General features: G+C 52.6%; 1 protein-coding gene across 1 annotated transcript in view; it reads right to left on the bottom strand.

The window, feature by feature from the left end:
• The window catches only part of LOC140402428 (calpain-2 catalytic subunit-like), a 282,202-nt gene that overhangs the window by 227,120 nt on the left and 27,548 nt on the right, over nt 1-27,534 (bottom strand). Inside the window, exons 5-9 of the mRNA XM_072490199.1 lie at nt 13,864-14,035; nt 9,033-9,116; nt 7,249-7,334; nt 5,968-6,045; nt 255-406 (exon numbers count right to left, since the gene is read on the bottom strand). Of these exons, the coding sequence (XP_072346300.1) occupies nt 255-406; nt 5,968-6,045; nt 7,249-7,334; nt 9,033-9,116; nt 13,864-14,035 (572 nt within the window). The remainder of the gene's footprint in view (nt 1-254; nt 407-5,967; nt 6,046-7,248; nt 7,335-9,032; nt 9,117-13,863; nt 14,036-27,534) is intronic.

The raw sequence follows: 27,534 nt of genomic DNA, 5'->3' as shown, positions 1-27,534 counted from the left end.
GGCCGCAGGTCTCTCTCATGGGGAAGATCTGGCTCCTTGCTCAGTAATGTTCTGCCTTCTACGCTGCCCCTTTCAGTCGAAGTACTCATTCATCCAGCTCTTTGTGTCTCACTATCTCTAACCCTGGTACCCTGTGCTCTGGGTGATTCCCCCTTTGCCCTATTCTCCCCATCTCGAACTGCCGCTGCCAGTCTGCGATGGCGGCTGCACAGGGCTTGCGCCGGGCGCAGTGCCCCAGCCCATCGTGTCCCTACCTCTGTCGGTTCCACCGGCGCTGATCCCTGACATCCACTTGCCCTCGTAAGAGGTAATTGTCCAGACACAGGGGGTGCCCTGTTGGCAGAGGGGCTGCAAGCTACAGAGATCCATTTCTGTGAAATTCGCATGGAAAATATCGGCTGGTATCCTGGATGGGGAGGGGGGTGTGGAGGGAGGGGGGGGCGGTTGAGACACAAAGTAAAAGGTTAGAGAGCGAGGACAAGTGGGGTTGACCCAAACGCTTATTAAACCCACGACAAATGGAAAATCTCCTGAACTCGGAGGATTCCTCTGTTGCTGAATATACACACACAAAACACACAGTGCAGAAGGAGGCCATTCGGCCCATCGAGTCTGCACCGACCCACTTAAGCCCTCACTATCCCCGTAACCCAATAACCCCTCCTAACCTTTTTGGTCACTATGGGCAATTTATCATGGCCAATCCACCTAACCTGCACGTCTTTGGACTGTGGGAGGAAACCGCAGGAAACCCACGCACACACGGGGAGAACGTGCAGACTCCGCACAGACAGTGACCCAGTGGGGAATCGAACCTGGGACCCTGGTGCTGTGAAGCCACAGTGCTAGCCACGTGTGCTACCATGCTGTCCACTATATCTCTGGAACGAACGGGGGCAGTATTGTCACGGAGATAAAAACCATGGAAGTACAGACGGAAATATTGGACTTTAAGAAACACCTGAGTTTTAATATTTTAAAATGGACACAAACCCTGAGGATGGTCGGGAATGTACAGTCAGCCACTGATAGGAATAACATTGGACAATACAGGATAATACAGGGTGTTTGTCTAAAGAATGGAGCCTCTCTCAATGTTTCCAGTCAAGGTACTTCGAAAGGAATCTAAAACCTGATTCCCATCTCTAGTAAAGACAAAAGAACACAATTGCCATCCATCTCTTTTTAAACAAATATATTTATTATGGTTTTTTAACAACACAATTTTCCTCCCTTACAACCAATAACCCCCCCCCCCCGCCGTAACAAAATAACAAAAAAATCGCACTGAGCAAGATATATACATGGCAAAATGGTATATTTACATAGCTTTATACACTGGCTCTCGCCCGCACGTGCCAGTTTCCCCAACCCTTCATGTTATCTCTTGCTCATCCACCCCCCCAAGCAATCCCCCATTCCCCCCCTCCCCCCCCCTACCAAGACGTCCCCCCCCTCCCGCTCCCCCCCTGGGTTGCTGCTGCTGCTGACCAACCTTCCTCTAACGCTCCGCGAGATAGTCTAGGAACGGTTGCCACTGCCTGTAGAACCCCTGCGCAGACTCTCTCAAGGCAAACTTAATCCTCTCCAGCTTTATGAACCCAGCCATGTCGTTCATCCAGGCCTCCACGCTGGGGGGCTTCGCCTCCTTCCACATTAGGAAGATCCGTCGCCGGGCTACTAGGGACGCAAAGGCCAGAATGCTGGCCTCTTTCGCCTCCTGCACTCCCGGCTCGTCCACTACTCCAAATATTGCTAGCCCCCAGTTTGGCTTGACCCGGACTTTCACCACCTGAGATATTGCTCCCGCCACTCCTCTCCAGAACACCTCCAGTGCCGGGCATGACCAAAACATATGGACATGGTTTGCCGGGCTCCCTGAGCACCTTCCACATCTGTCCTCTACCCCAAAGAACCTGCTCAACCTCGCCCCCGTCAAGTGAGCTCTATGAACCACCTTAAATTGTATCAGGCTGAGCCTGGCACACGAGGAGGAGGAATTAACCCTACCTAGGGCATCAGCCCACAGACCTTCCTCGATCTCCTCCCCCAGCTCCTCCTTCCATTTACCCTTCAACTCTTCTACCAGCGCTTCCCCCTCTTCTTTCAACTCCTGGTGTATTTCCGACACCTTGCCCTCCCCGACCCACACACCCGAGATCACCCTGTCTTGAATTTCTTGTACCGGGAGCAACAGGAATTCCCTGACCTGTCGCCTCACAAACGCCCTCACCTGCATATATCTAAAATCATTTCCCGGTGGTAACTCAAATTTCTCCTCCAGTGCCCCTAGGCTCGCAAACGTCCCGTCAATGAACAGGTCCCCCATTCTTCTGATCCCCGCCCGGTGCCAGCCCTGGAACCCCTGTCCATCCACCCCGGAACAAACCGGTGGTTGCCCCTGATCGGGGACCACACCGAGGCTCCCATTGCACCCCTGTGCCGTCTCCACTGACCCCAGATCCTTAGCGTTGCCGCCACCACCGGGCTCGTGGTGAATTGCCATCCATCTCGAAGTCACTGGATATAATTGTCTGGACGAGGCTAATGGATACCTGTCATCTCAAAATATGCAAAGGAGGGTGCCAAATGCCTCCTTGCTACCAGCCTGTTGGTATCTGTCTGTTGGTGTGCGTGTGTGTTGTAGCCACCTAAAATGGCTGATTCCCTATTAATTTGGCCAAAACCCGACATAAAATGGCTAACCGAAAAGGCCGATGGGAAAAGCAGCCAACAGGACACAAACGGACAGCTGCAGACAGAATAGCGTATTCGGCTCTGGGGAAGTCGGCCCAGATCGATACTCGAGACCATTAGCAGCACATCAACCCAGACATCTGCAGTTTAATCGGCTATCCCCGGGAACAATTGCAACATATTAGCAATTGAATGCCGGGCCAGACCTCTCGGTGCCTGCAGTGGCCGAAACAAAGACAGGTGAACGACCACACCCCGATCGAGGAATCGCCCCATTATTGGAGCATATCGAACCCAGTGATTGGGAACAAGTCCAATCACTTGGGACTCAGGGTCAAGGGCCGCCCGAGAAGCGGGAAGCCCCTGGGCCCTATAAATTGAGGGGCCAAGTTCAGATCTCTCTCTCTCTCCCTTCTTCTCCTGCTCGCAACCTTCGCAAGAACATCGACCAGAAACAGTAAGTTTGACTCCAGCGATCGCTACCCGATAGAGACTCCTAGCCATCGACCCGTATCAGCCTTTTGAATCCCGCAGGCCAGACCCAATTCGATAAACCATTTGTTTCCCTGACCTGGTGGGCCATCCCCAAAAGTTAAGTATTGGCCAGTAGTGGTCGGTTTTGATATAGATAGTAGGATTATTGTGTAAGTATCTATTGTTGTATATAATAAATGACCGTTGATTTCAATCTTACTAAGCGGTGTGCTGACTTATTAATCATAACTCGAGCTTGAACCACGTGGCGGTATCCGAAAGATACCTGGCGACTCGTGAGCAAAGGTGACATTATCAGAGCTAATAAAACTAAGGCTAAAAAGAGCAACAGTGTGCTGTAAGGAAAAGCAGGCAGACCTTTTCAGCTCTAAAGGTGCGTGATGCAGTGAACAAAGCAGGGCCCCTGGAAAAATAGCCACCTTTTTGCAGGAATATCTCAAAACCCTCTCTCTGACTGTGGAAGTAAACCAACCAACGAAAAAAGCAACGGATCGCGGCTGGAAAGAAAGAACTGAAATCTCTCTACCCAACCACACAACACCCGAGTTGACGATTTAGCTATTCGCCTGCTGAAGTCAACTTTACTGAAATCAGTTTGTAATGGCTGGAATGCGCCGTCATCCACTCCTGGCAACTCAATCACTGTTCCGTGTAACCTTTCAATTATACTTACTCACTATTGGACTCAATTCTTATTCCTAATCTGTATGATTGACAATGCATGTTAATCATTACCTTTACCTTTGTAATAATCAAACATACTCTTATCTTAGCTCAAGAGCGCCTGGTTAAATTGGCGCCTTTTGAAACGTAATTATGCGGTCCCGAAATGGTACCCATGGGAAAGGGATTCCTGTCAGATTCCTGCTGCTCCCAGCAGAGAGCAGGTTGAATAAAGACTTGGAGCCTGTCATCCTTCCTCAATCAGGTGACAAAGCTTTTCCGGAACCGCGCTGTTTGTAACAATGTGCTTTCACATAGCACCTTTAATACAGTGAAAAGGCTCCCAAGGTTCCTCAACGACACAGTGGGGAGAACCAAACTCCAAACTGCATTCAGATATGGAGGTACAGGGCAGCACGGTAGTGCAGTGGTTAGCACTGCTGCCTCACGGAGCCAAGGTCCCAGGTTCAAACCCGGCCCCGGGTCACTGTCCGGGTGGTATTTGCACATTCTCCCTGTGTCTACATGCGTTTCGCCCCCACAACCCAAAGATGTGCAGGGTAGGTGGATTGGCCACGCTAAATTGCCCCTTAATTGGAAAAAATGATTTGGGTACTCTAAATTTTTTTTTTTATAAAAGAAATGCAGGTACAGTGACATGGTGATTAGCACTGTTGCCTCACAGCGCCAGGGACCCAGGTTCAATTCCCGCCTTGGGTCACTGTCTGTGTGGAGTCTGCACGTTCTCCCCGTGTCTGCGTGGGTTTCCTCCGGGGGCTCGGGTTTCCTCCCACAGTCCAAAGATGTGTAGGTCTGGTGGATTGGCCGTGATAAATTGTCCCTTAGTGTCCAGGGGTGCGCAGGTGGGGTCACGGGAATAGGGTGCAGACTCGATGGGTCGAATGGCCTCCTTCTGCACTGTAGGGATTCTCATAGAATTTTTTTTTACAGTGCCGAAGGAGGCCATTCGGCCCATCGAGTCTGCACCGGCTCTTGGAAAGAGCACCCTACCCAAGTTCAGCACCTCCACCCTATCCCCATAACCCAGTAACCCCACCCAACATTAAGCGCAATTTGGACACTATGGGCAATTTAGCGTGGCCAATCCACCTAACCTGCACATCTTTGGACTGTGGGAGGAAACCGGAGCACCCGGAGGAAACCCACGCAGACACGGGGAGAACGTGCAGACTCCGCACAGACAGTGACCCAAGCCGGAATCGAACCTGGGACCCTGGAGCTGTGAAGCAATTGTGCTATCCACAATGCTACCGTGCTGCCCCTATGGTTCTACGTAGACAATTGCTCGATCACTTCATCCTCAGCCTGTGGCCATTCACTTAAGTGACACTGAGGGATAGATATTCATCTCTAGTGGCATCACATTAGGTACCAAAGTTTTTTGATACAACTCAGTGTGAACTCTCCGTGACATCATGAAAATGCCTTAATGTGCCCGAGCAGATATTCAATTAATTAATTTATTTTTTATAAATTTAGAGTACCCAATTCATTTTTTCCAATTAAGGGGCAATTTAGCGTGGTCAATCCACCTATCCTGCACATCCTTGAGTTGTGGGGGCGAAACCCACGCAAACACGGGGAGAATGTGCAAACTCCACACGGACAGTGACCCGGGGCTGGGATCGAACCTGGGACCTCGGCGCCGTGAGGCAGCAGTGCTAACCACTGCGTCACCGTGCTGCCCGCAGATATTCAATTCTTATCGGCATCAATACCAGCCTATTCGACTGCAGGGGTTTTCGCAGGTCGGCAGAGTTTCCATTGGAAGTTGCCGGATATCAATGAGGATCCCAGAACCACTCCCATCCCTACTCCAGGGTTCTGAGGTAACTGCGCGCACGCCAATCAGAGCTCAGCGATGGGTCTTCACACGATGCTCTTACAACGTGTTTCCAGGCCTTACCTCGCACTGTGTAATCCCTCCATTGGCAGAGTTATCCTCCCAACAACCATGGAACCCATCGGTGTCATTGTCTGACCGGTTAGCTACCGACCCAGCACTGAGCCAGAGATCGCCTTTCATTAACAAACCATTGGTGAACAGAGAGTTCAATCAGACTGAGAGTGGGTTTGGCCTAAAGCACCTACCAGAATTCCCCGTCATCCTTAATCTTCAGCTTCAGTCTGACCTTCTCCTGGTCACTAACACCATTCCACAAAGGGGACCTGCAGCAAGGAGAGAATATGTTAGACATCCCTGAGAAACTCATCCAGAGCAATGTCACTGAGACACAAAGGTCAGCACTGAAATCTGTTTGGGAAAATGCAGATCCCAGTGAGCGTACAAATGGATTCTTGAGTAAGAAAGGATGAGTGGTAAATATCGCACAGCTTCAGTGCAAGAATAAGGCACAATATCCAATGATGACTGTACCTGTCCTGGGAGTGTTTGATGGGGACAGTGTAGAGGGAGCTTTACTCTGTATCTAACCCCGTGCTGTACCTGTCCTGGGAGTGTTTGATGGGGACAGTGGAGAGGGAGCTTTACTCTGTATCTAACCCCGTGCTGTACCTGTCCTGGGAGTGTTTGATGGGGACAGTGGAGAGGGAGCTTTACTTTGTATCTAACCCCGTGCTGTACCTGTCCTGGGAGTGTTTGATGGGGACAGTGTAGAGAGAGCTTTACTCTGTATCTAACCCCATGCTGTATCTGTATGGGAGTGTTTGATGGGGAAAGTGTAGAGGGAGCTTTACTCTGTATCTAATCCCGTGCTGTACCTGTCCTGGGAGTGTTTGATGGGGACAGTGCAGAGGGAGCTTTACTCTGTATCTAACCCTGTGCTGTACCTGTCCTGGGAGTGTTTGATGGGGACAGTGTAGAGGGAGCTTTACTCTGTATCTAACCCCGTGCTGTACCTGTCCTGGGAGTGTTTGATGGGGACAGTGGAGAGGGAGCTTTACTCTGTATCTAACCCCGTGCTGTACCTGTCCTGGGAGTGTTTGATGGGGAAAGTGTAGAGGGAGCTTTACTCTGTATCTAATGCCCGTGCTGTACCTGTCCTGGGAGTGTTTGATGGGGACAGTGCAGAGGGAGCTTTACTCTGTATCTAACCCTGTGCTGTACCTGTCCTGGGAGTGTTTGATGGGGACAGTGCAGAGGGAGCTTTACTCTGTATCTAACCCCGTGCTGTACCTGCCCTGGGAGTGTTTGATGGGGACAGTGTAGAGAGAGCTTTACTCTGTATCTAACCCCGTGCTGTACCTGTCCTGGGAGTGTTTGATGGGGACAGTGTAGAGGGAGCTTTACTCTGTGTCTAACCCTGTGCTGTACCTGTCCTGGGAGTGTTTGATGGGGACAGTGTAGAGGGAGCTTTACTCTGTATCTAACCCCGTGCTGTACCTGTCCTGGGAGGACCTCCTCCCTCGTACCTGTCACTCCATGTTCCGATGTACTCCGTGCGGCCCCATGGATTCCGTAATCGGAAGAGTTTTACCGAGGATCCATCCAGCTTCACCTAGCGATGGGAAACAAGTGGATGAGACTGGGTTGTGGAACATGAAAATGAAAGTCGCTTATTGTCACAAGTAGGCTTCAAATGAAATTACTGTGAAAAGCCCCTAGTCACCACATTCCGGCACCTGTTCGGGGAGACTGGTACGGGAATTGAACCATGCTGCTGGCCTGCCTTGGTCTGCTTTAAAAGCCAGCGATTTAGCCCAGTGTGCTAAACCAGCCAGCTAGACTATTGAGTAAATCTTGAAGAGTCGTCTCCAGAGGGCCGGATTTATTCAGCCCGCCCAAGGCAGGTTTCCACAGGGATAAACAGCTCACCATGGAATCTTCAAGTTCTGCCAAAGTCAATGGCCATTTGCTTGGCTCGCGCGACAGTGCGCGGAGTGTGGGGGGTCGCACTGGACCTAACCTGGACTGTGGGAGGAAACCGGAGTACCCGAAGGAAACCCACACAGATACGGGAGAACACCCAAGGTCGGAATCGAACCTGGGACCTTGGCGCTGTGAGGCGACCAAGGCAGTGAACCGATTTTTGAATTAAATAAAAGCACAGGAGACAATCGTTCCATGGTGACGCCTCAGCCAATCAGTGTTGACTTGCCAACCAATCCGCACCCTTTCCATGTGCGACATAACTTGTTCCTTTGAAATTTGACATTCTTGCCTCTGTCCTTTTTCTCAGCAATGCTCAAGGGCTGTATTACCACGTGACTATTTATACTGGAATGCCCCACAGAGTCTCACAGCAGCATTGTAAAACAAAGAAAGCCAACGGAAACGGGACAAGGACACTCTGAAGAATTCACTTTCTTGGGAGTTTCGATGTTGACTCTTGAGTCCTGGGAGAGGCTCGCCCAGGCTGCAAGCAAATAAAACAAAACGGAGCGGCCTCCTCCAGAAGCAAGTATGTATCAGAGGCAGTGAGAGAACTCGAGGTGAAGGCTTCCTGATCCCGTAACTCATCCAAAGCTCATCTATCTGTCTTATGGACAGCAGAACCTTTAGAATTTACAGTGCAGAAGGAGGCCATTCGGCCCATCGGGTCTGCACCGGCCCTTGGAAAGAGCACCCCACTTAAGCCCACGCCTCCACCCTATCCCCGTAACCCCACCTAATCTTTTTGGACACTAAGGGCAATTTAGCATGGCCAATCCACCTTATCTGTGCATCTTTGGATTGTGGGAGGAAACCGGAGCACCCGGAGGAAACCCACGCAGACACGGGGAGAACGTGCAGACTCCGCACAGACAGTTACCCAAGACGGGATTCAAACCTGGGACCCTAGAGCTGTGAAGCAACAGTGCTAACCACTGTGCTACCCTACCGCCTCGAAAGATAAACCAGAATAAAACATATTCTGAGCCACGTAAGAAGATATGAGTTCAGGTGGCCCAGAGCTTGATCCAAGACGTTGATTTTGAGGAGTGTCTTAAAGGAGCAAAGTGAGGTAGAGAGCCGGAGCGGGGAAGGGAGGGAATTCCAGAGCTTAGGACCCAGCACAGCTGAAGACGGGGCTGCCAATCATGAAGTGATTAAGATCAGGAGTAAACAAGAGGCCCAGGATTCAATGAGCGCAGAGATCTCGGAGGGTGGTGGGGTTGGAGGGAGTGACAGATAACGCGAGGGGTGAGGCCGTGGGGGGATTTGAAAACGAGGATGTAAACTTGAATGAGATAATGCAGTCTGGTCAGATACTCACCCTGTCTGCTTCCGTGATCGCATAAGCGTGTGCCTTCAACAAACCAAGACCGTTGTCCTTCTCCATATCCTCTTTGTCTTTGGCCTGGAAAAGAATTCAAAGTTTAACGGGATCGTTAGGTTGGGAATCAGCCGTAAATTAAAATATCTTACTCCCAGTTCCCAAGAATCTGCAGTGCTCGATCCATGTTATCACCCTTCCCGCTATTGGGAGCTCCTGCCCTTGCTGTTCAGCGTCCCCTGTTGTGTGTCCCACTCATGGAACTGGGAAGACACCATGAGGTTTACTCACGCCCAGCCTCAATGGAAAGGGTGCCAGGTGGAAAGGGACTGGTTTAGCTCAGTGGGCTAGACAGCTGGTTTGTGATGCAGAACAAGGCCAGCAGCACGGGTTCAATTCCCATACCAGCTGAGAATTCTGAATTCTCCCTTTCTGTACCCGAACAGGCGCCGGAATGTGGCGACTGGGAGCTTATCACAGTAACTTCATTGCAGTGTTAATGTAAGCCTCCTTGTGACAATAAAGGTTATTTATTTAGATGTGGGTGGGGAATCTCCCTGGAACCCCAAACCCCATTCCTCTCTTTGCTGAGACCTCAGCTTTGCTCTCCACCATGGCCACTGTCCACACTGCCTCCCCTCTCCCCAACACTCCCGGTCTTCCCCTCTTCCCCTCTCCCCTCAACACCCCCAGTTACCCCAACTACCCCAATCTCCCTCCCCAAACCACACTATCCCACCTCCCCAAACCCCGCTCTCCCCAAATCCCGCTCTCCCCTCTCCCCAAACCCCGCTCTCCCCTCTCCCCAAACCCCGCTCTCCACAATCCGTGCTGTCCACAAACCCTGCTGTCACCAAACCCCGCTCTCCGCAAACCTTGCAGTCCCCAAACCCCGCTCTCCCGAAACCCCGCCCCCCTTCTCCCCAGACACCGCTCTCCACAAACCCCCCTGTCCCAAACCCCGCTCTCCCCAAACCCCCCTCTCCCCTCTCCCCAAACCCCACTCCCCAAACCCCGCTCTCCCCTCTCCCCAAACCCCACTCTCCCCAAACCCCGCTCTCCACAAACACTGCTCTCCACAAACCCCGCTCTCCGCAAACTCTGCTCTCCCCTCTCCCCAAACCCCGCTCTCCCCTCTCCCCAAACACCGCTCTCCCCTCTCCCCAAACACTGCTCTCCCCAAACCTCGCTCTGCCCAAACCCCGCTCTCCCCAAACCCCGCTCTCCCGAAACCCGTTTCTCCCCAAACCCCGCTCTCCCCAAACACTGCTCTGCCCAAACCCCGCTCTCCCCAACCCCCGCTCTCCCCAAACCCTGCTCTCCCCAAACACTGCTCTGCCCAAACCCCGCTCTCCCCAACCCCCGCTCTCCCCAAACACTGCTCTGCCCAAACCCCGCTCTCCCCAACCCCCGCTCTCCCCAAACACTGCTCTCCCCAAACACTGCTCTGCCCAAACCCCGCTCTCCGCAAACCCCGCTCTCCCCAAACACTGCTCTGCCCAAACCCCGCTCTCCCCAAACCCCGCTCTCCCCAAACCCGTTTCTCCCCAAACACTGCTCTCCGCAAACCCCGCTCTCCCCAAACACTGCTCTGCCCAAACCCCGCTCTCCCCAAACCCCGCTCTCCCCAAACCCCGCTCTCCCCAAACCCCGTTTCTCCCCAAACACTGCTCTCCCCGAGGAGCCGGGAGTGCAGGAGGCGAAAGAGGCCGGAATTATGGCCTTTGTGTCCCTGGTAGCCCGGCGAAGGATTCTCCTTCAGTGGAAGGATGCGAGGCCCCCAAGCGTGGAATCCTGGATCAGCGATATGGCAGGGTTCATTAAATTGGAGAGGGTGAAATTCGCCTTGAGAGGGTCGGTACAAGGGTTCTTTAGGCGGTGGCAACCGTTCTTAGACTTTCTGGCAGAACGATAGACATTGGTCAATGGCAGCAGCAACTCGGGGAGGGGGGGGGGGGGGGTTTACTTTATTTTTGTTTATGTTATTTACACTGGAAGGGTCTGAGGGGGTGTATACACCTGTTGTCTTAAGTCGGGGTGTTAAGGTTAATTTATTATTTAGGCACGGGGGGGGAGGGGTTTGGGGGGTTGCTTTTTTAGATTGTGTTTTGTACTTAACCCTGTTGGGTTCTTTTTTCTTTCTCATTTTGTTATTGATATTTTTTGAAAACCTTTAATAAAAATTATTTTTTAAAAAACACTGCTCTCCCCAAACCCCGCTCTCCCCAAACCCCGCTCTGCCCAAACACTGCTCTCCCCAAACCCCGCTCTCCCCAAACCCCGCTGTCCCCAAACTACGTTCTCCCCTCTCCCCAAACTCTCCCCTGTCCCCAAACCCCGCTCTCCCCAAACCCCGCTCTCCCCAAACACTGCTCTCCCCAAACCCTGCTCTCCCCAAACACTGCTCTCCCCAAACCCCGCTCTCCCCAAACACTGCTCTCCCCAAACCCCGCTCTCCCCAAACACTGCTCTCCCCAAACCCTGCTCTCCCCAAACCCCGCTCTCCCCAAACACTGCTCTCCCCAAACTCTCCCCTGTCCCCAAACCCTGCTCTACCCAAACCCCGCTCTCCCCAAACACTGCTCTCCCCAAACCCTGCTCTCCCCAAACCCCGCTCTCCCCAAACCCCGTTCTCCACCTCCCCATACCCCGCTCTCCCCTCCCCAAACCCCGCTCTCCCCAAACCCCGCTCTCACCAAACCCCAAACTCCGCTCTCCCCAAACCACAAACTCCGCTCTCCCCAAACCCCGCTCTCCCCAAACCCAAAACCCTGGCGTCCCCAAACCCCGCTCTCCCCAATCCTCCCTCTCCCCAAACCCCGCTCTCCCCAAACCCCGCTCTCCCCAAACACTGCTCTCCCCAAACCCTGCTCTCCCGAAACCCCGTTCTCCACCTCCCCATACCCTGCTCTCCCCTCCCCAAACCCCGCTCTCCCCAAAACCCGCTCTCACCAAACCCCAAACTCCGTTCTCCCCAAACCCCTCTCTCCCCAAACCCCAAACACCGCTCTCCCCAAACCCCGCTCTCCCTAAACCCAAAACCCTGGTGTGCCCAAACCCCGCTCTCCCCAATCCTCCCTCTCCCCAAACCCCGCTCTCCCCAAACCACGCTCTCCCCTCGCCTCAAACCCCGCTCTCCCCAAACCCCGCTCTCCCCAAACCCCACTCTCCCCTCTGCCCAAAACCCACTCCCCTCTCCCCAAACCCCACTCTCCTCAAACCCCACTCTCCCCAAACCCCGCTCTCCCCTCTCCCCAAACACCGCTCTCCCCAAACCACACCCTCCCAAAACCCCACTCTCCCCCACAGCAAACCCGCTCTCCCCTCTCCTCAAACCCCACTCTCCGCAAACCCCGCTCTCCCCTCTCTCCAAACCACACTCTCCCCAAACCCCGCACTCCTCTCCCCCCAAACCCTGCTCCCCCCAAACCGCTCTCTTCCCAAACCCGGCTCTCGCCTCTCCCCAAACACCCCCTCTCTAAACTCCGTTCTCACCTCACCCCAAACCCCCGTCTCCCCAAACCCTGCTCTCGCCTCTCCCCAAACACCCCCTCTCCAAACTCCGCTCTCCCCTCTCCCCAAACCACCGTCTCCCCAAACCCGGTTCTCCTCAAATTCCGCTCTCCCCTAAAACACCCTCTCCCCAAACTCCGCTCTCTCCTCTCCCCAAAACCCCCTCTCCCCAAACCCCCACTCCCCAAACTCCACTCACCCCAAAACCCCCTCTCCCCAAACTCCGCACTCCCCCTCCCCAAACCCCCCTCTCCCCAAACCCCCTCTCCCAAACTCCGCTCTCCCCTCTCCCCAAACCCCCCTCTCCCCAAACCCCGCTCTCCCCAAACCCTGCTCCCCTTCCCCAAACCCCGCTATCCCCAAACCCCACACTCCCCTCTCCCCAAATCTCTCTCTCCCCAAACCCCGCTCTTCCCAAACCCCACTCTCCCCTCTCCCCAAAACCCACTGTCCCCTCTCCCCTAACCCCGCTCTTCCCAAACCCTGCTCTCCCCAAACCACACTCCCCCCAAGCCCTGCTCTCCCCTTCTCCAAACCCCACTGTCCCCTCACCCCAAACCCTGCTCTCCCCAAACCCCGCTCTCCCAAAACCCCGCTCTCCCCTCTCCCCAAACCCCACTCTCCCCAAACACCGCTCTCCCCAAACCACACCCTACCCAAACCCCACTCTTCCCCACCCCAAACCCGCTCTCCCCTCTCCTCAAACCCCGCTCTCCCCAAACCCCACACTCCCCTCTCCCCAAATCTCTCTCTCCCCAAACCCCGCTCTCCCCTCTCCCCAAACCCCACTCTCCCCTCTCCCCAAACCCCACTCTCCCCTCTCCCCAAACCCCGCTATCCCCTCTCCCCAAACCGCAATCTACCCATCTCCCCAAATCCCGATCTCCCCTCTCCCCAAACCCCGCTCTCCCCTCTTCCCAAACCCCACTCTCCCCTCTTCCCAGACCCCGGTCTGTCCTCTCCCCAAACCCAACTATCCCCTTTCCCCAAACCCCGCTCTCCCCAAACCCCTCTCTCCCCCTCCACAAACCGCGATCTCTCCTCTCCCAAAATTTTGATGTGTCCCCTCCCCCAGCCCGACACCACCCGCCAGACTGAGCCACTGGTAACGTCACAGTCAAGGGAGAGGAGCCATGGCAGAAGGTCTCCTGCCTTGAGATAGCCATTGGCCATTTGCTGTGGCTCCGTGCTACCCTTTGCCCCAGGACCATGTCAGCCTGAGTGACAAGGCCTCCAGGGGGCCGAGCGAGACCAAATCGGAGACTCTCGCTGGGGCAGATGAACAGCGATTGTAAAAGCAGCGGAATGTTGGCATTACCTCAATAGAACAAGATGCCAGGGTTTGCTGGGTGAGAGCACGTTTAACCATCAGCCACAGACCATCTGAGGTGGTGGAGCTCATTTTGATGGACACAGCTATTCCCCCGGTGAAATCCTCCATCGCCACGGACACATTCCCACCTTCTAAACTGGAATAGGAACCATAAAGCCTACAACAACAAGAGCACCATTTCAATTGTCTTTCCTGTAAACAAGATTAAACCTTTAAAATTACAATTCAGAGTGTTACAGTGAGGGGTGTGGGGTATATCAGAGTGTTACAGTGAGGGGTGAGGGGTATATCAGAGTGTTACAGTGAGGGGTGTGGGATATGTCAGAGTGTTACAGTGAGGGGTGTGGGGTATATCAGGGTGTTACAGTGGGGGGTGTGGGTATATCAGAATGTTGCAGTGAGGGGTGTGGGGTATATCAGAGTGTTACAGTGAGGGGTGTGGGGTATATCAGAATGTTGCAGTGAGGGGTGTGGGGTATATGAGTGTTACAGTGAGGGGTGTGGGTATATCAGAATGTTGCAGTGAGGGGTGTGGGGTATATCAGAGTGTTACAGTGAGGGGTGTGGGGTATATCAGAGTGTTACAGTGAGGGGTGTGGGGTATATCAGAGTGTTACAGTGAGGGGTGTGGGGTATATCAGAGTGTTACAGTGAGGGGTGTGGGATATGTCAGAGTGTTACAGTGAGGGGTGTGGGGTATATCAGAGTGTTACAGTGAGGGGTGTGGGTATATCAGAATGTTGCAGTGAGGGGTGTGGGGTATATCAGAATGTTGCAGTGAGGGGTGTGGGGTATATGAGTGTTACAGTGAGGGGTGTGGGTATAGCAGAATGTTGCAGTGAGGGGTGTGGGGTATATCAGAGTGTTACAGTGAGGGGTGTGGGGTATATCAGAATGTTCCAGTGAGGGGTGTGGGGTATATCAGAGTGTTACAGTGAGGGGTGTGGGTATATCAGAATGTTGCAGTGAGGGGTGTGGGGTATATCAGAGTGTTACAGTGAGGGGTGTGGGGTATATCAGAATGTTGCAGTGAGGGGTGTGGGGTATATCAGAGTGTTACAGTGAGGGGTGTGGGGTTTATCAGAGTGTTACAGTGAGGGGTGTGGGGTATATCAGAGTGTTACAGTGAGGGGTGTGGGGTATATCAGAATGTTGCAGTGAGGGGTGTGGGGTATATCAGAGTGTTACAGTGAGGGGTGTGGGGTATATCAGAATGTTACAGTGAGGGGTGTGGGGTATATCAGAGTGTTACAGTGAGGGGTGTGGGTATATCAGAGTGTTACAGTGAGGGGTGTGGGGTATATCAGAGTGTTACAGTGAGGGGTGAGGGGTATATCAGAGTGTTACAGTGAGGGGTGTGGGGTATATCAGAGTGTTACAGTGAGGGGTGTGGGGTATATCAGAGTGTTACAGTGAGGGGTGCGGGGTATATCAGAGTGTTACAGTGAGGGGTGAGGGGTATATCAGAGTGTTACAGTGAGGGGTGTGGGGTATATCAGAGTGTTACAGTGAGGGGTGTGGGGTATATCAGAGTGTTACAGTGAGGGGTGTGGGGTATATCAGAGTGTTACAGTGAGGGATGTGGGGTATATCAGAATGTTACAGTGAGGGGTGTGGGGTATATCAGAATGTTACAGTGAGGGGTGTGGGGTATATCAGAGTGTTACAGTGAGGGGTGTGGGTATATCAGAGTGTTACAGTGAGGGGTGTGGGGTATATCAGAGTGTTACAGTGAGGGGTGAGGGGTATATCAGAGTGTTACAGTGAGGGGTGTGGGGTATATCAGAGTGTTACAGTGAGGGGTGTGGGGTATATCAGAGTGTTACAGTGAGGGGTGCGGGGTATATCAGAGTGTTACAGTGAGGGGTGAGGGGTATATCAGAGTGTTACAGTGAGGGGTCTGGGGTATATCAGAGTGTTACAGTGAGGGGTGTGGGGTATATCAGAGTGTTACAGTGAGGGGTGTGGGGTATATCAGAGTGTTACAGTGAGGGGTGTGGGGTATACCAGAGTGTTACAGTGAGGGGTGTGGGGTATATCAGAGTGTTACAGTGAGGGGTGTGGGGTATATCAGAGTGTTACAGTGAGGGATGTGGGGAATATCAGAATGTTACAGTGAGGGGTGTGGGATATATCAGAGTGTTACAGTGAGGGGGTGTGGGGTATATCAGAGTGTTACAGTGAGGGGTGTGGGGTATATCAGAATGTTACAGTGAGGGGTCTGGGGTATATCAGAATGTTGCAGTGAGGGGTGTGGGGTATATCAGAGTGTTACAGTGAGGGATGTGGGGTATATCAGAGTGTTACAGTGAGGGGTGTGGGATATATCAGAGTGTTACAGTGAGGGGGTGTGGGGTATATCAGAGTGTTACAGTGAGGGGTGTGGGGTATATCAGAATGTTACAGTGAGGGGTGTGGGGTATATCAGAATGTTGCAGTGAGGGGTGTGGGGTATATCAGAGTGTTACAGTGAGGGGTGTGGGGTATATCAGAGTGTTACAGTGAGGGGTGTGGGGTATATCAGAGTGTTACAGTGAGGGGGTGTGGGGTATATCAGAGTGTTACAGTGAGGGGTGTGGGGTATATCAGAGTGTTACAGTGAGGGGTCTGGGGTATATCAGAGTGTTACAGTGAAGGGTGTGGGGTATATGAGTGTTACAGTGAGGGGTGTGGGTTATATCAGAGTGTTACAGTGTGGGGGTGTGGGGTATATCAGAGTGTTACAGTGAGGGGTGTGGGGTATATCAGAGTGTTACAGTGAGGGGGTGTGGGGTATATCAGAGTGTTACAGTGAGGGGTGTGGGGTATATCAGAGTGTTACAGTGAGGGGTCTGGGGTATATCAGAGTGTTACAGTGAAGGGTGTGGGGTATATGAGTGTTACAGTGAGGGGTGTGGGTTATATCAGAGTGTTACAGTGAGGGGTGTGGGGTATATCAGAGTGTTACAGTGAGGGGTCTGGGGTATATCAGAGTGTTACAGTGAAGGGTGTGGGGTATATGAGTGTTACAGTGAGGGGTGTGGGTTATATCAGAGTGTTACAGTGTGGGGGTGTGGGGTATATCAGAGTGTTACAGTGAGGGGTGAGGGGTATATCAGAGTGTTACAGTGAGGGGTCTGGGGTATATCAGAGTGTTACAGTGAAGGGTGTGGGGTATATGAGTGTTACAGTGAGGGGTGTGGGTTATATCAGAGTGTTACAGTGAGGGGTGTGGGTTATATCAGAGTGTTACAGTGTGGGGGTGTGGGGTATATCAGAGTGTTACAGTGTGGCGTTTGGCTGTTTAGCACAGGGCTAACTCGCTGGCTTTGAAAGCAGACCCAAAGCAGGCCAGCAGCACGGTTCAATTCCTGTAACAGCCTCCCCGAAATGTGGCGACTAGGGGCTTTTCACAGTAACTTCATTGAAGTCTACTTGTGACAATAAGCAATTTTCATTTCATTTCAGAGTGTTACAGTGAGGGGTGTGGGGTATATCAGAGTGTTACAGTGTGGGGTATATCAGAGTGTTACAGTGAGGGTGTGGGGTATATCAGTGTTACAGTGAGGGTGTGGGTTATATCAGAGTGTTACAGTGTGGGGTATATCAGAGTGTTACAGTGAGGGGTGTTGTAATGACCTCCAATTGGCATTATTGGTTGGCCAATTGGAGTATGTGCTCCCTCAATGATAGCTCATTGAGTGGGCCCATATAAGCACCTGTGTAGGCTTTGTGAGGCAGTCTTAAGTTGACTGGAATGCTTGCAGCACTGTTTGGAGCTGCTCTTGTATAGAAGTTATTGCAAATAAATACTGGTGTAGTGACGGAACCCCGCCTCCTGTGGATCATTACAGTGGCGACGAGGTAAACAAAGAACCTCGCGGAGACCAGCTACCGCACTCGGAGGGTAAGCCTTGCTCTTTCAAAAATGCCTCTTTTTGGGAAGTTGGATGCATTCGACCCGACTATTGAGGACTGGTCCCAGTATGTGGAGAGAATGTGTTACTTTTTCCAGGCCAAAGAGATAACGGAGGACAGAAGGAAACGGGTTATACTGCTGTCGGCGTGCGGACACTCAGCTTTCGCCATTATACGTAGTCTAACTTATCCAGATACGCCGGACACGATACCTTTCCAAGAATTACCGAAATTGGTGGAAGAGCACTATGACCCAAAACCACCCCTCATTTTGCGTCGGTACAGATTCTACACAACGAAGCGGGAAGACAGAGTCAGTCACAAATTTCTTGACCCGCCTGAGAAGGCTGGCGGAAAAATGTGAGTTCGGCCCGACGCTAAATGAAATGCTTCGGGACCGGTTAGTGTGTGGCATAAATGGCCTCCCAATGCAGAAGCGCCTGTTGGCGGAAACGCAGCTAGACTGCAGGCGGGCGTTACAGCTCGCACTGTCCCTAGAAAAGGCAGCAAGTGGGGCGCAGGAACTACAAGGCACGCCAATGGAGGTAGATACCTGGGAGAGGGACTACCACAACGGGTCCAGCTACCAGATAACCACCCTCAGGAAAAGCCTGAGGAACAGAGGGCCAAAGGAAAACCCCAGAACTGCCCCCAAGTCTGCTAGGACTAACTGGAGACAGAGGGAACTACCGGCTGAGGCTCCCCCAACAGAGAAGGACCGTTTCTGGCACCAGACAGAGTGGGGTAACAGCGACAGAAACCCTAGAAGGAGGTGGCAAAAGAGGAATAGCAGGTGGGGACGCAGGGAAGTACACAACCTAGATGCCCCATCCTCCTCCGAAGAGGAACAACTATATAATATTGCGACGAAGAAAGCAGAACCTATTAAGATTACCCCATGGGTGAACGGTCGGCCGACAATAATGGAAATAGACACGGGTGCGGCCGTATCAGTAATGGGAGTGGCAGCATTTTAAAAAATCAAAGATGGACTCCAGCCACTAACCCTAACAAAAACATCGACAAAAGTTTAAACCTACACGGGGGAACCTCTGGAAGTTCTAGGCACGACTCATGTACCCGTGGAATATGACAAACAATTGCTCAGATTACCATTGACGATAGTAGAGGGCTCTGGACCGAACTTAATAGGACGGAACTGGCTGAAAGACCTAAACTTGGATTGGATGAAAATTTTCCAGAGTGGAAGCGGGCAGTTGAGTGGAGTACTCCAAAAATACCCGGAGGTCTTCCAAGAAGGTTTGGGGGAAATTATAGGCGCCAAAGCACCTTTGCACGTGGACCCAGAAGCCCTTCCGAAATTTTGTAAGGCCAGGCCGGTACCTTTTGCATTTAGGAAGAAAGTAGATGTCGAAATAGAAAGGGTTACGGCGCAACGGCATTATCAGACAGTACAGTTCTCGGAATGGGCAGCGCCGGTGGTACCAATTTTGAAGCCAGACGGCTCGATACGTCTCTGTGGAGATTTCAAACAGACGGTAAACAAATACGCACTGCTGGACAAATACCCGATCCCCAAAATAGACGACCAAATTGGCAGGTGGGCTTTTGTTCACGAAACTGGACATGAGCCACGCCTACCTGCAGTTAAAACTGGACAAGGACTCCCAGAAGTTCGCTACGATCAACACCCTGAAGGGACTTTTTCATTATACTAGGCTACCCTTCGGAGTGTCATCAGCCTGCGCTATATTCCAGCGTACGATGGAAAATATTCTGCAGGGACTACCGCAGGTGGCGATTTATTTGGACGATGTCTTAATCACGGGTAGGACAAACAGGGAACACTTAAGGAACCTGGAGGAAGTGCTCAGGCGTTTCGCAAAGGCAGGCGTACGGCTGAAAAGAGAAAAATGTGTTTTTCTGGCCCCACAAGTGACGTACCTGGGATATAAAGTAGACGAGTCGGGCTTACACCCTTTGGAAGACCGAGTAAGGGCAATAAAAGAAGCCCCAGCTCCCACCACGGTCCAGGAGCTACGATCATTTCTAGGATTGGTAACATATTATGGCAAATTTATTGAAAATAGGGCGTCCATCCTAGAACCCCTCTAGCAGCTACTAAAAAAGGGACGAGTGGAAATGGTCCGCCCGCCAAAACCGAGCATTTAGGGACATTAAGGAACAGCTGTCATCCGAAAATGTCCTAGAGCATTATCACCCAAGGAAGGAGTTGGTGGTCACGTGTGACGCATCACCTTACGGGGTAGGAGCCGTCTTAGCCCGTAGAGGAAGGAATGGGGAAGAACGGCCAATAGCCTATGCTTCGAGGACCTTGGCGATGGCTGAGAGAAAGTATGCCCAAATCGAGAAGGAAGGACTGGCGGTGATATTTGCAGTAAAAAAATTTCACCAGTATCTGTACGGGCGTAAATTCACCATAGTGACGGACCATAAGCCGTTATTAGGGTTATTAAAAGAAGACAAGTCAATACGCCCGATTGCATCAGCTAGAATCCAACGCTGGGCGTTGCTACTGGCGGCGTATAGATACGTTCTGGAGCACAGACCGGGAACGCTAGTAGCAAATGCAGATGCTTTGAGCAGACTTCCCCTCCCAGACACCCCGCCGCTAATACCGAAAGTAGAGGAGACAGTAACGACTCTAAATTTTTTGGACACCCTACCAGTGGACGCACAACATATTCGGTTGTGGACGCAAAAAGACCCACTTTTAGCCAAGATGAAGCATTTACTGCTAACAGGGGAACTGGAGAGACCAGTGGAGCCCCAGATGCACCCATACTGGAGCAGAAGGGACCAAATCACCGTAGAAGACGGTATCCTATTATGGGGAGCCCGGGTAATGGTCCCAGCTCAGGGCCGTCGGGCAATCTTAACCGAGTTACATCACGGACACCCAGGGGTGTCTAAAATGAAGATGCTAGCTCGAAGCTACGTTTGGTGGCCAGGATTGGACACAGACATAGCAGCCTTGGTACGTCGGTGCCAGGAGTGCCAACAGGGGCAGAGTGCCACCAGCTGCGCCATTGCACCCGTGGGAATGGCCAGGCAGACCGTGGACCTGCCTGCATATTGACCACGCCGGCCCTTTCATGGGCTCAATGTTTTTGGTGATAGTGGACGCCCACTCCAAATGGTTGGACGTCCACCGGGTAAACGTGGCAAGCACAGCATCGACAATTGAAAAGCTCAGGACCTCGTTTGCAACACATGGACTTCCGGAGGTATTGGTGTCGGACAACGGAACGGCATTCACAAGTGGGGAATTAGGAAAATTCCTAAAGGGAAACGGATTCCGCCACATCAAAATGGCCCCTTACCATCCAGCGTCCAACGGCCTGGCAGAGAGAGCGGTCCAGGCACTAAAAGCGGGACTCAAGAAGCAGCCGGCAGCGTCAATGGACACAAAGCTCTCCCGCTGGCTGTTTGATTACAGGACCACACCGCATTCCACAACGGGCATACCGCCAGCTGAACACTTCATGGGAAAGAGGCAGCTGCGAACGAGGCTGAGTCTCCTTTTCCCAAATTTAACGGGGAAAGTGGAGAAACAATAGGAGGTCCAACACAGGGGGCATGATAATCATAGAATTTACAGTGCAGAAGGAGGCCATTCAGCCCATCGAGTCTGCACCGGCTCTTGGAAAGAGCACCCCACCCAAGGTCAACACCGCCACCCTATCCCCATAACCCAGCAACCCCACCCAACACTAAGGGCAATCTTGGACACTAAGGGCAATTTATCATGGCCAATCCACCTAACCCGCACATCTTTGGACTGTGGGAGGAAACCGGAGCACCCGGAGGAAACCCACGCAGACACGGGGAGGATGTGCAGACTCCGCACAGACAGTGACCCAAGCCAGAATCGAACCTGGGACCCTGGAGCTGTGAAACAATTGTGCTATCCACAAGGCTACCGTGCTGCCCCGATAATAGTCGGCAGCAGAGACATTTCCAGGTGGGGGCACCGGTTTGGGTCAAGAATTATGGGAATGGACCAACGTGGGTCAAAGGCACGGTAGAGTCCCAAACAGGGCCCATATCATATGAAGTTTCAATAGGAGGTAAGGTGCTGAAGAAACACCTGGACCAAATAAGGGCAGCGGAACCACACCTGGAGGCAGTCTAAGCAGGACCGCCTCAAGCTGGGATAGCTCAGACGGGAAAGATACCCACACCCCAGCCCCGAGCAATTTCTCCAGACCCCGTCATCCAGTTGTCAGAGTCGGAGATGGACACGTTCGACGAGACCGCCGCGACACCTCTCCCCGAGGAGGAGGAAGTGCAACTTCCAAGGAGGTCGTCAAGGAAAAGACGGGCACCTATAAGGTACACCCCACCCACGTCGGAGAACGACCCGGCGGACGACACAGAGGTGACCGAGCCGGACAGGAGGAGCAGGAAGAAGCTCAGAGGAATGCCAGCTGGCAGGAATTCCTCGGACCTTGGGGGGGAGGGGTGTAATGACCTCCAATTGGCATTATTGGTTGGCCAATTGGAGTATGAGCTCCCTCAATGATAGCTCATTGAGGGGGCCCATATAAGCACCTGTGTAGGCTTTGTGCGGCAGTCTTAAGTTGACTGGAATGCTAGCAGCACTGTTTGGAGCTGCTCGTGTATAGAAGTTAATGCAAATAAATACTGGTGTAGTGACGGAACCCCGCCTCCTGTGGATTATTACAGGTATGGGGTAGATCAGAGTGTTACAGTGTGGGGTAGATCAGAGTGTTACAGTGTGGGGTATATCAGTGTTACAGTGAGGGGTATATCAGAGTGTTACAGTGTGGGGTATATCAGAGTGTTACAGTGAGGGGTGTGGGTATATCAGTGTTACAGGGAGGGGTGTGGGGTATATCAGAGTGTTACAGTGAGGGGTGTGGGGTATATCAGAGTGTTACAGTGAGGGGTGTGGGGTATATCAGAGTGTTACAGTGAGGGGTGTGGGGTATATCAGAGTGTTACAGTGAGGGGTGTGGGTATATCAGAGTGTTACAGTGAGGGGTGTAGGGTATATCAGAGTGTTACAGTGAGGGGTGTGGGGTATATCAGAGTGTTACAGTGAGGGGTGTGGGGTATATCAGAGTGTTACAGTGAGTGGTGTGGGGTATATCAGAGTGTTACAGTGAGGGGTGTGGGGTATATCAGAGTGTTACAGTGAGGGGTGTGGGGTATATCAGAGTGTCACTGTGAGGTGTGTGGGGTATATCAGAGTGTTACAGTGAGGGGGTGTGGGGTATATCAGAGTGTTACAGTGAGGGGTGTGGGGTATATCAGTGTTACAGTGAGGGGGTGTGGGGTATATCAGAGTGTTACAGTGAGGGGGTGTGGGGTATATCAGAGTGTTACAGTGAGGGGTGTGGGGTATATCAGTGTTACAGTGAGGGGTGTGGGGTATATCAGGCAGACCCACGGCTGGGCTGCAAAATCCCACTGATTAGCTGGAAGATCTCGCCCCGTGATTTGCAGAAATCCATACAGGTATCATTGCCGTTTACCACTGATGCCAATAACTTGGACTCAGATATTCAAGATGTGGGGCTAGAATTTTCCTGGCCAATCAGTGGCTTGAAGGTGGAGAGCACCCCACCTCGCAACTGTTGGGGTGGTGTAGTCGATTGGCGTCCTTAAAATTTTGGAAGGGGACCTAACCGGTGGGTGTAGGGATATTGTATCCACTTTTGGGTGAATCTAATGATCAAGTAAAGGATTTAGGAAGAATAGCTGGACCCAGAGGGAAGAGATTTTGTGACAGAATCTCTACCAGATGCTCTGAGTTTGAGTCCAACCCCCGGACCTTAGAGGCACGGAAAGTATGTTTGTATCATGGCCAAACAGCTGAGCATCAACTTGTAAATCACAGAACTTACAGTGCAGAAGGAGGCCATTCGGTCCATCGAACCTGCACTGGACCCTGGAAAGAGCATCCTACCTAAGCACACACCTCCACCCCATCCTAGTATCCCCACCTAACCTTTTTTTGGACACTAAGGGGCAATTTTGCATGGCCAATCCACCTAACCTGCACATCTTTGGACTGTGGGAGGAGACCGGAGCACCCGGAGGAAACCCACGCAGACACGGGACCAGGGGCTGGTTTAGCACAGGGCTAAAGAGCTGGCTTTTAAAGCAGACCAAGGCAGGCCAGCAGCACGGTTCAATTCCCGTACCAGCCTCCCCGAACAGGCGCCGGAATGTGGCGACTAGGGGCTTTTCACAGTAACTTCATTTGAAGCCGACTTGTGACAAAAAGCGATTTTCATTTTTTTTTCTTCAATGTGCAGACTCCGCACAGACAGTGACCCAAGCCAGGAATCGCACTTGGGACCCTGGAGCTGTGAAGCAACAGTGCTAACCACTGTGCCACCCAACCTTCCAACACACACCATTGGGGGCAACACGAGAGGCAGCGAATTCTGGCCAACCACGTGATGGAACGAATTTGGGACCTCGATCATCTCGATCCATAGCTCCAGGCTGCAACATGCATGGAAAAATGTATGTCACCATGGCAACTCAGACTCCTGAAACAAACATTAGCATAACACTAACCTCATCTCCTCTCATGAGATGTGGGTGTCGCTGGGCCAGCCCGGGTATTTAATGCCCAGCCCTAATTGCCCTTGAACTGAGTGTCTCACACTGTCATTTTCAGAGAGGCAGTTAAGAGTCGACCACATTGCTGTGGCTCTGGAGTCACGTGTAGGCCAGACCGGGTAAGGACGGCAGATTTCCTTCTCTGAAGGGGACATGAGTGAACCAGATGGGTTTTTACAACAATGGTTGTCCAGGTCGCTGTTACTGAGACCAGCTTTCAATTCCAGATTGTTTTAATTTTTAAAAAATATATATTTATTCAAATTTTCAACGATTTTCAAAACACTCATACCAGGAAAAAAAAGAATAACGCACAAAACAAGCAAAAATTGTACATGAGATTTCCACCAAAATACAATAACCCCCATTTAACAAATAAACACGCCAGTAAGGAAAAACGCCCCACTCTAACCTAACCAAAACAGAAAAACCGAACGCCGCCCCCCCCCCCCCCCCCGGTTGCTGCTGCTGTTGACCTCCACCTAACGTTCCGCGAGAAAGTCTAGGAACGGTTGCCACCGCCTGAGGAACCCCTGCACAGACCCTCGCAAGGCAAACTTTATCCTCTCCAGCTTGATGAACCCTGCCATATCGTTAATCCAAGCTTCCACACTGGGGGGCTTTGCATCCCTCCACATTAGTAGGATCCTCCGCCGGGCTACCAGGAACGCAAAGGCCAGAACTCCGGCCTCTTTCGGCTCCTTCACTCCCGGCTCGTCCAATACCCCAAATAATGCTAATCCCCAGCTCGGCTTGACCCGGGTGTTCACCACTTTGGACATAGCCCTCGTAAAGCCCCTCCAGAACCCCTCCAGCCCGGCACGTCCAAAACATATGGCCGTGATTTGCTGGGCTCCCTGAACATCTCAAACATCTGTCCTCCACCCCAGAAAACCTACTCATCCTCGCCCCTACCATATGCGCCCTATGGACAACTTTGAACTGCATTAGACTGAGCCTGGCGCAAGAGGAGAAAGAATTAACCCTACTCAGGGCATCAGCCCACAGATCTTCATCCAGCTCCTCCTCCCACTTTTCCTTTAACTCCTCCACCGAGGCCTCCTGCAGCTCCTGATAGATCGCTGAGACCTTGCCGTCTCCCACCCATACACCCAAAATCACCCTGTCCTGAATCCTTTGTGCTGGGAGCAGCGGACATTCACTCACATGCCGTCTCACAAACGCCCTCACTTGCATGTACCTAAAAGCATTCCCGGGAGGTCACCCAAATTTCACCTCCAGCGCCCCTAGGCTGGCAAAAGTCCCATCGATGAATAGGTCCCCCATTCTTTTAATCCCAGCCCGATGCCAGCTCAGAAACCCCCCACCCATCCTACCCGGAACGAACCTGTGGTTCTCTCGTATCGGGGACCAGACCGAGGCCCCCACCTCGCCCCTATGTCGCCTCCACTGCCCCCAGGTCTTCAGAGTCGCCGCCACCACCGGACTCGTGGTGTACCTTGTCGGCGGAAGTGGCAACGGTGCCGTCACCAGCGCCCCCAGACTTGTACCCACACAAGCCGCCACCTCTAGCCACTTCCACGCCGCCCCCTCTCCCTCCATTACCAACTTACGGATCATCGCCCCATTAGTTGCCCAATAATACCCACACAGATTCGGCAGCGCCAGCGCACCCCACCCCCCTCCCCCTCCCTGTCCCTGCTACGCTCCACAAACACCCCCTTCACCCTCGGGGTCTTATTCGCCCATACGAATCCCATAATAATCCTGCTTACCCGTTTTAAAAAAGCCTTGGGGATTAGAATGGGCAGGCACTGGAACACAAACAGGAACCTCGGGAGGACCGTCATCTTGACCGACTGCACCCTACCCGCCAGGGAAAGTGGCAGCATATCCCATCTCTTGAAGTCCTCCTCCATCTGCTCCATCAACCATGTCAAATTAAGTTTGTGCAGGGCCCCCCCAGCTCCTAGCTACCTGGATCCCCAGGTATCGGAAGCTCCTCTCCGCCCTCTTCAGCGGTAGCTCGTCTATCCCCCTTCCCTGGTCCCCTGCATGCACCACAAAGAGCTCACTCTTCCCCACGTTGAGCTTATAGCCCGAGAAATCCCCAAACTCCCTAAGGAGCCGCATAACCTCTGCCATCCTCTCCACTGGGTCTGCAACATATAACAACAGGTCATCAGCATATAATGACACCCGGTGTTTTCCCCCCCCCTGGACCAATCCCCTCCAGTTCCTAGACTCCCTCAATGCCATGGCCAGTAGCTCAATTGCCAGTGCAAACAACAAGGGGGATAAGGGACACCCCTGCCTTGTCCCGCGGTACAACCTAAAGTACTCCAACCTCCGCCGGTTCGTAGCCACACCCGCGACTGGGGCCCTATATAACAGCCTGATCCATCTTATGAACCCTTCCCCGAACCCAAACCTCCTAAGCACTTCCCAGAGATACTCCCACTCCACCTGATCAAAGGCCTTCTCCGCGTCCATAGCCGCCACTACCTCCACTTTCCCCTCCACCGAGGGCATGATGATCACATTTAAGAGCCTCCGCACATTCGTGTTTAACTGCCTGCCCTTCACAAACCCCGTCTGGTCCTCATGGATCACCTCCAGGACACAATCCTCAATCCTCGTAGCCAGCACCTTCACCAACAACTTAGCATCTACATTAAGGAGCGAAATCGGCCTATACGATCCACATTGCAATGGATCCTTATCCCACTTCAAAATCAACGAGATCAGCGCCCGGGACATTGTCGGGGGCAGGGTCCCCTCCTCCCTCGCCTCATTGAAAGTTCTCACCAGCAACGGGCCCAGCAGGTCCACATACTTTCTGTAAAGTTCAACCGGGAACCCGTCCAGTCCCGGGGCCTTCTCCGCCTGCATGCTCCCCAATCCTTTAACCAGCTCCTCCAGCCCAATCGGCGCCTCCAAACCAGCCACCTGCTCCTCCTCCACCCTCGGGAACCTCAGTTGGTCCAAGAATCGCCGCATCCCCCCCCCACCCTCCGGGGGCTCAGACCTATACAGATCCCCATAGAAGTCCCTAAATACCTTGTTCATTCTCACCGCACTCCGCACCATATTCCTCCCTCTATCTCTAATTCCACCAATCTCCCTCGCTGCCTCCCTCTTACAAAGCTGATGTGCCAGCATCCGGCTCGCCTTCTCCCCATACTCATATACCGCCCCCTGCATTTTCCTGCACTG

Source organism: Scyliorhinus torazame, chromosome 25 (assembly GCF_047496885.1).
Source record: "Scyliorhinus torazame isolate Kashiwa2021f chromosome 25, sScyTor2.1, whole genome shotgun sequence".
NCBI classification, from domain to species: domain Eukaryota; kingdom Metazoa; phylum Chordata; class Chondrichthyes; order Carcharhiniformes; family Scyliorhinidae; genus Scyliorhinus; species Scyliorhinus torazame.
Note: the sequence above shows the minus strand (reverse complement) of the source record. Positions and strands in the feature narration are given on the sequence as shown.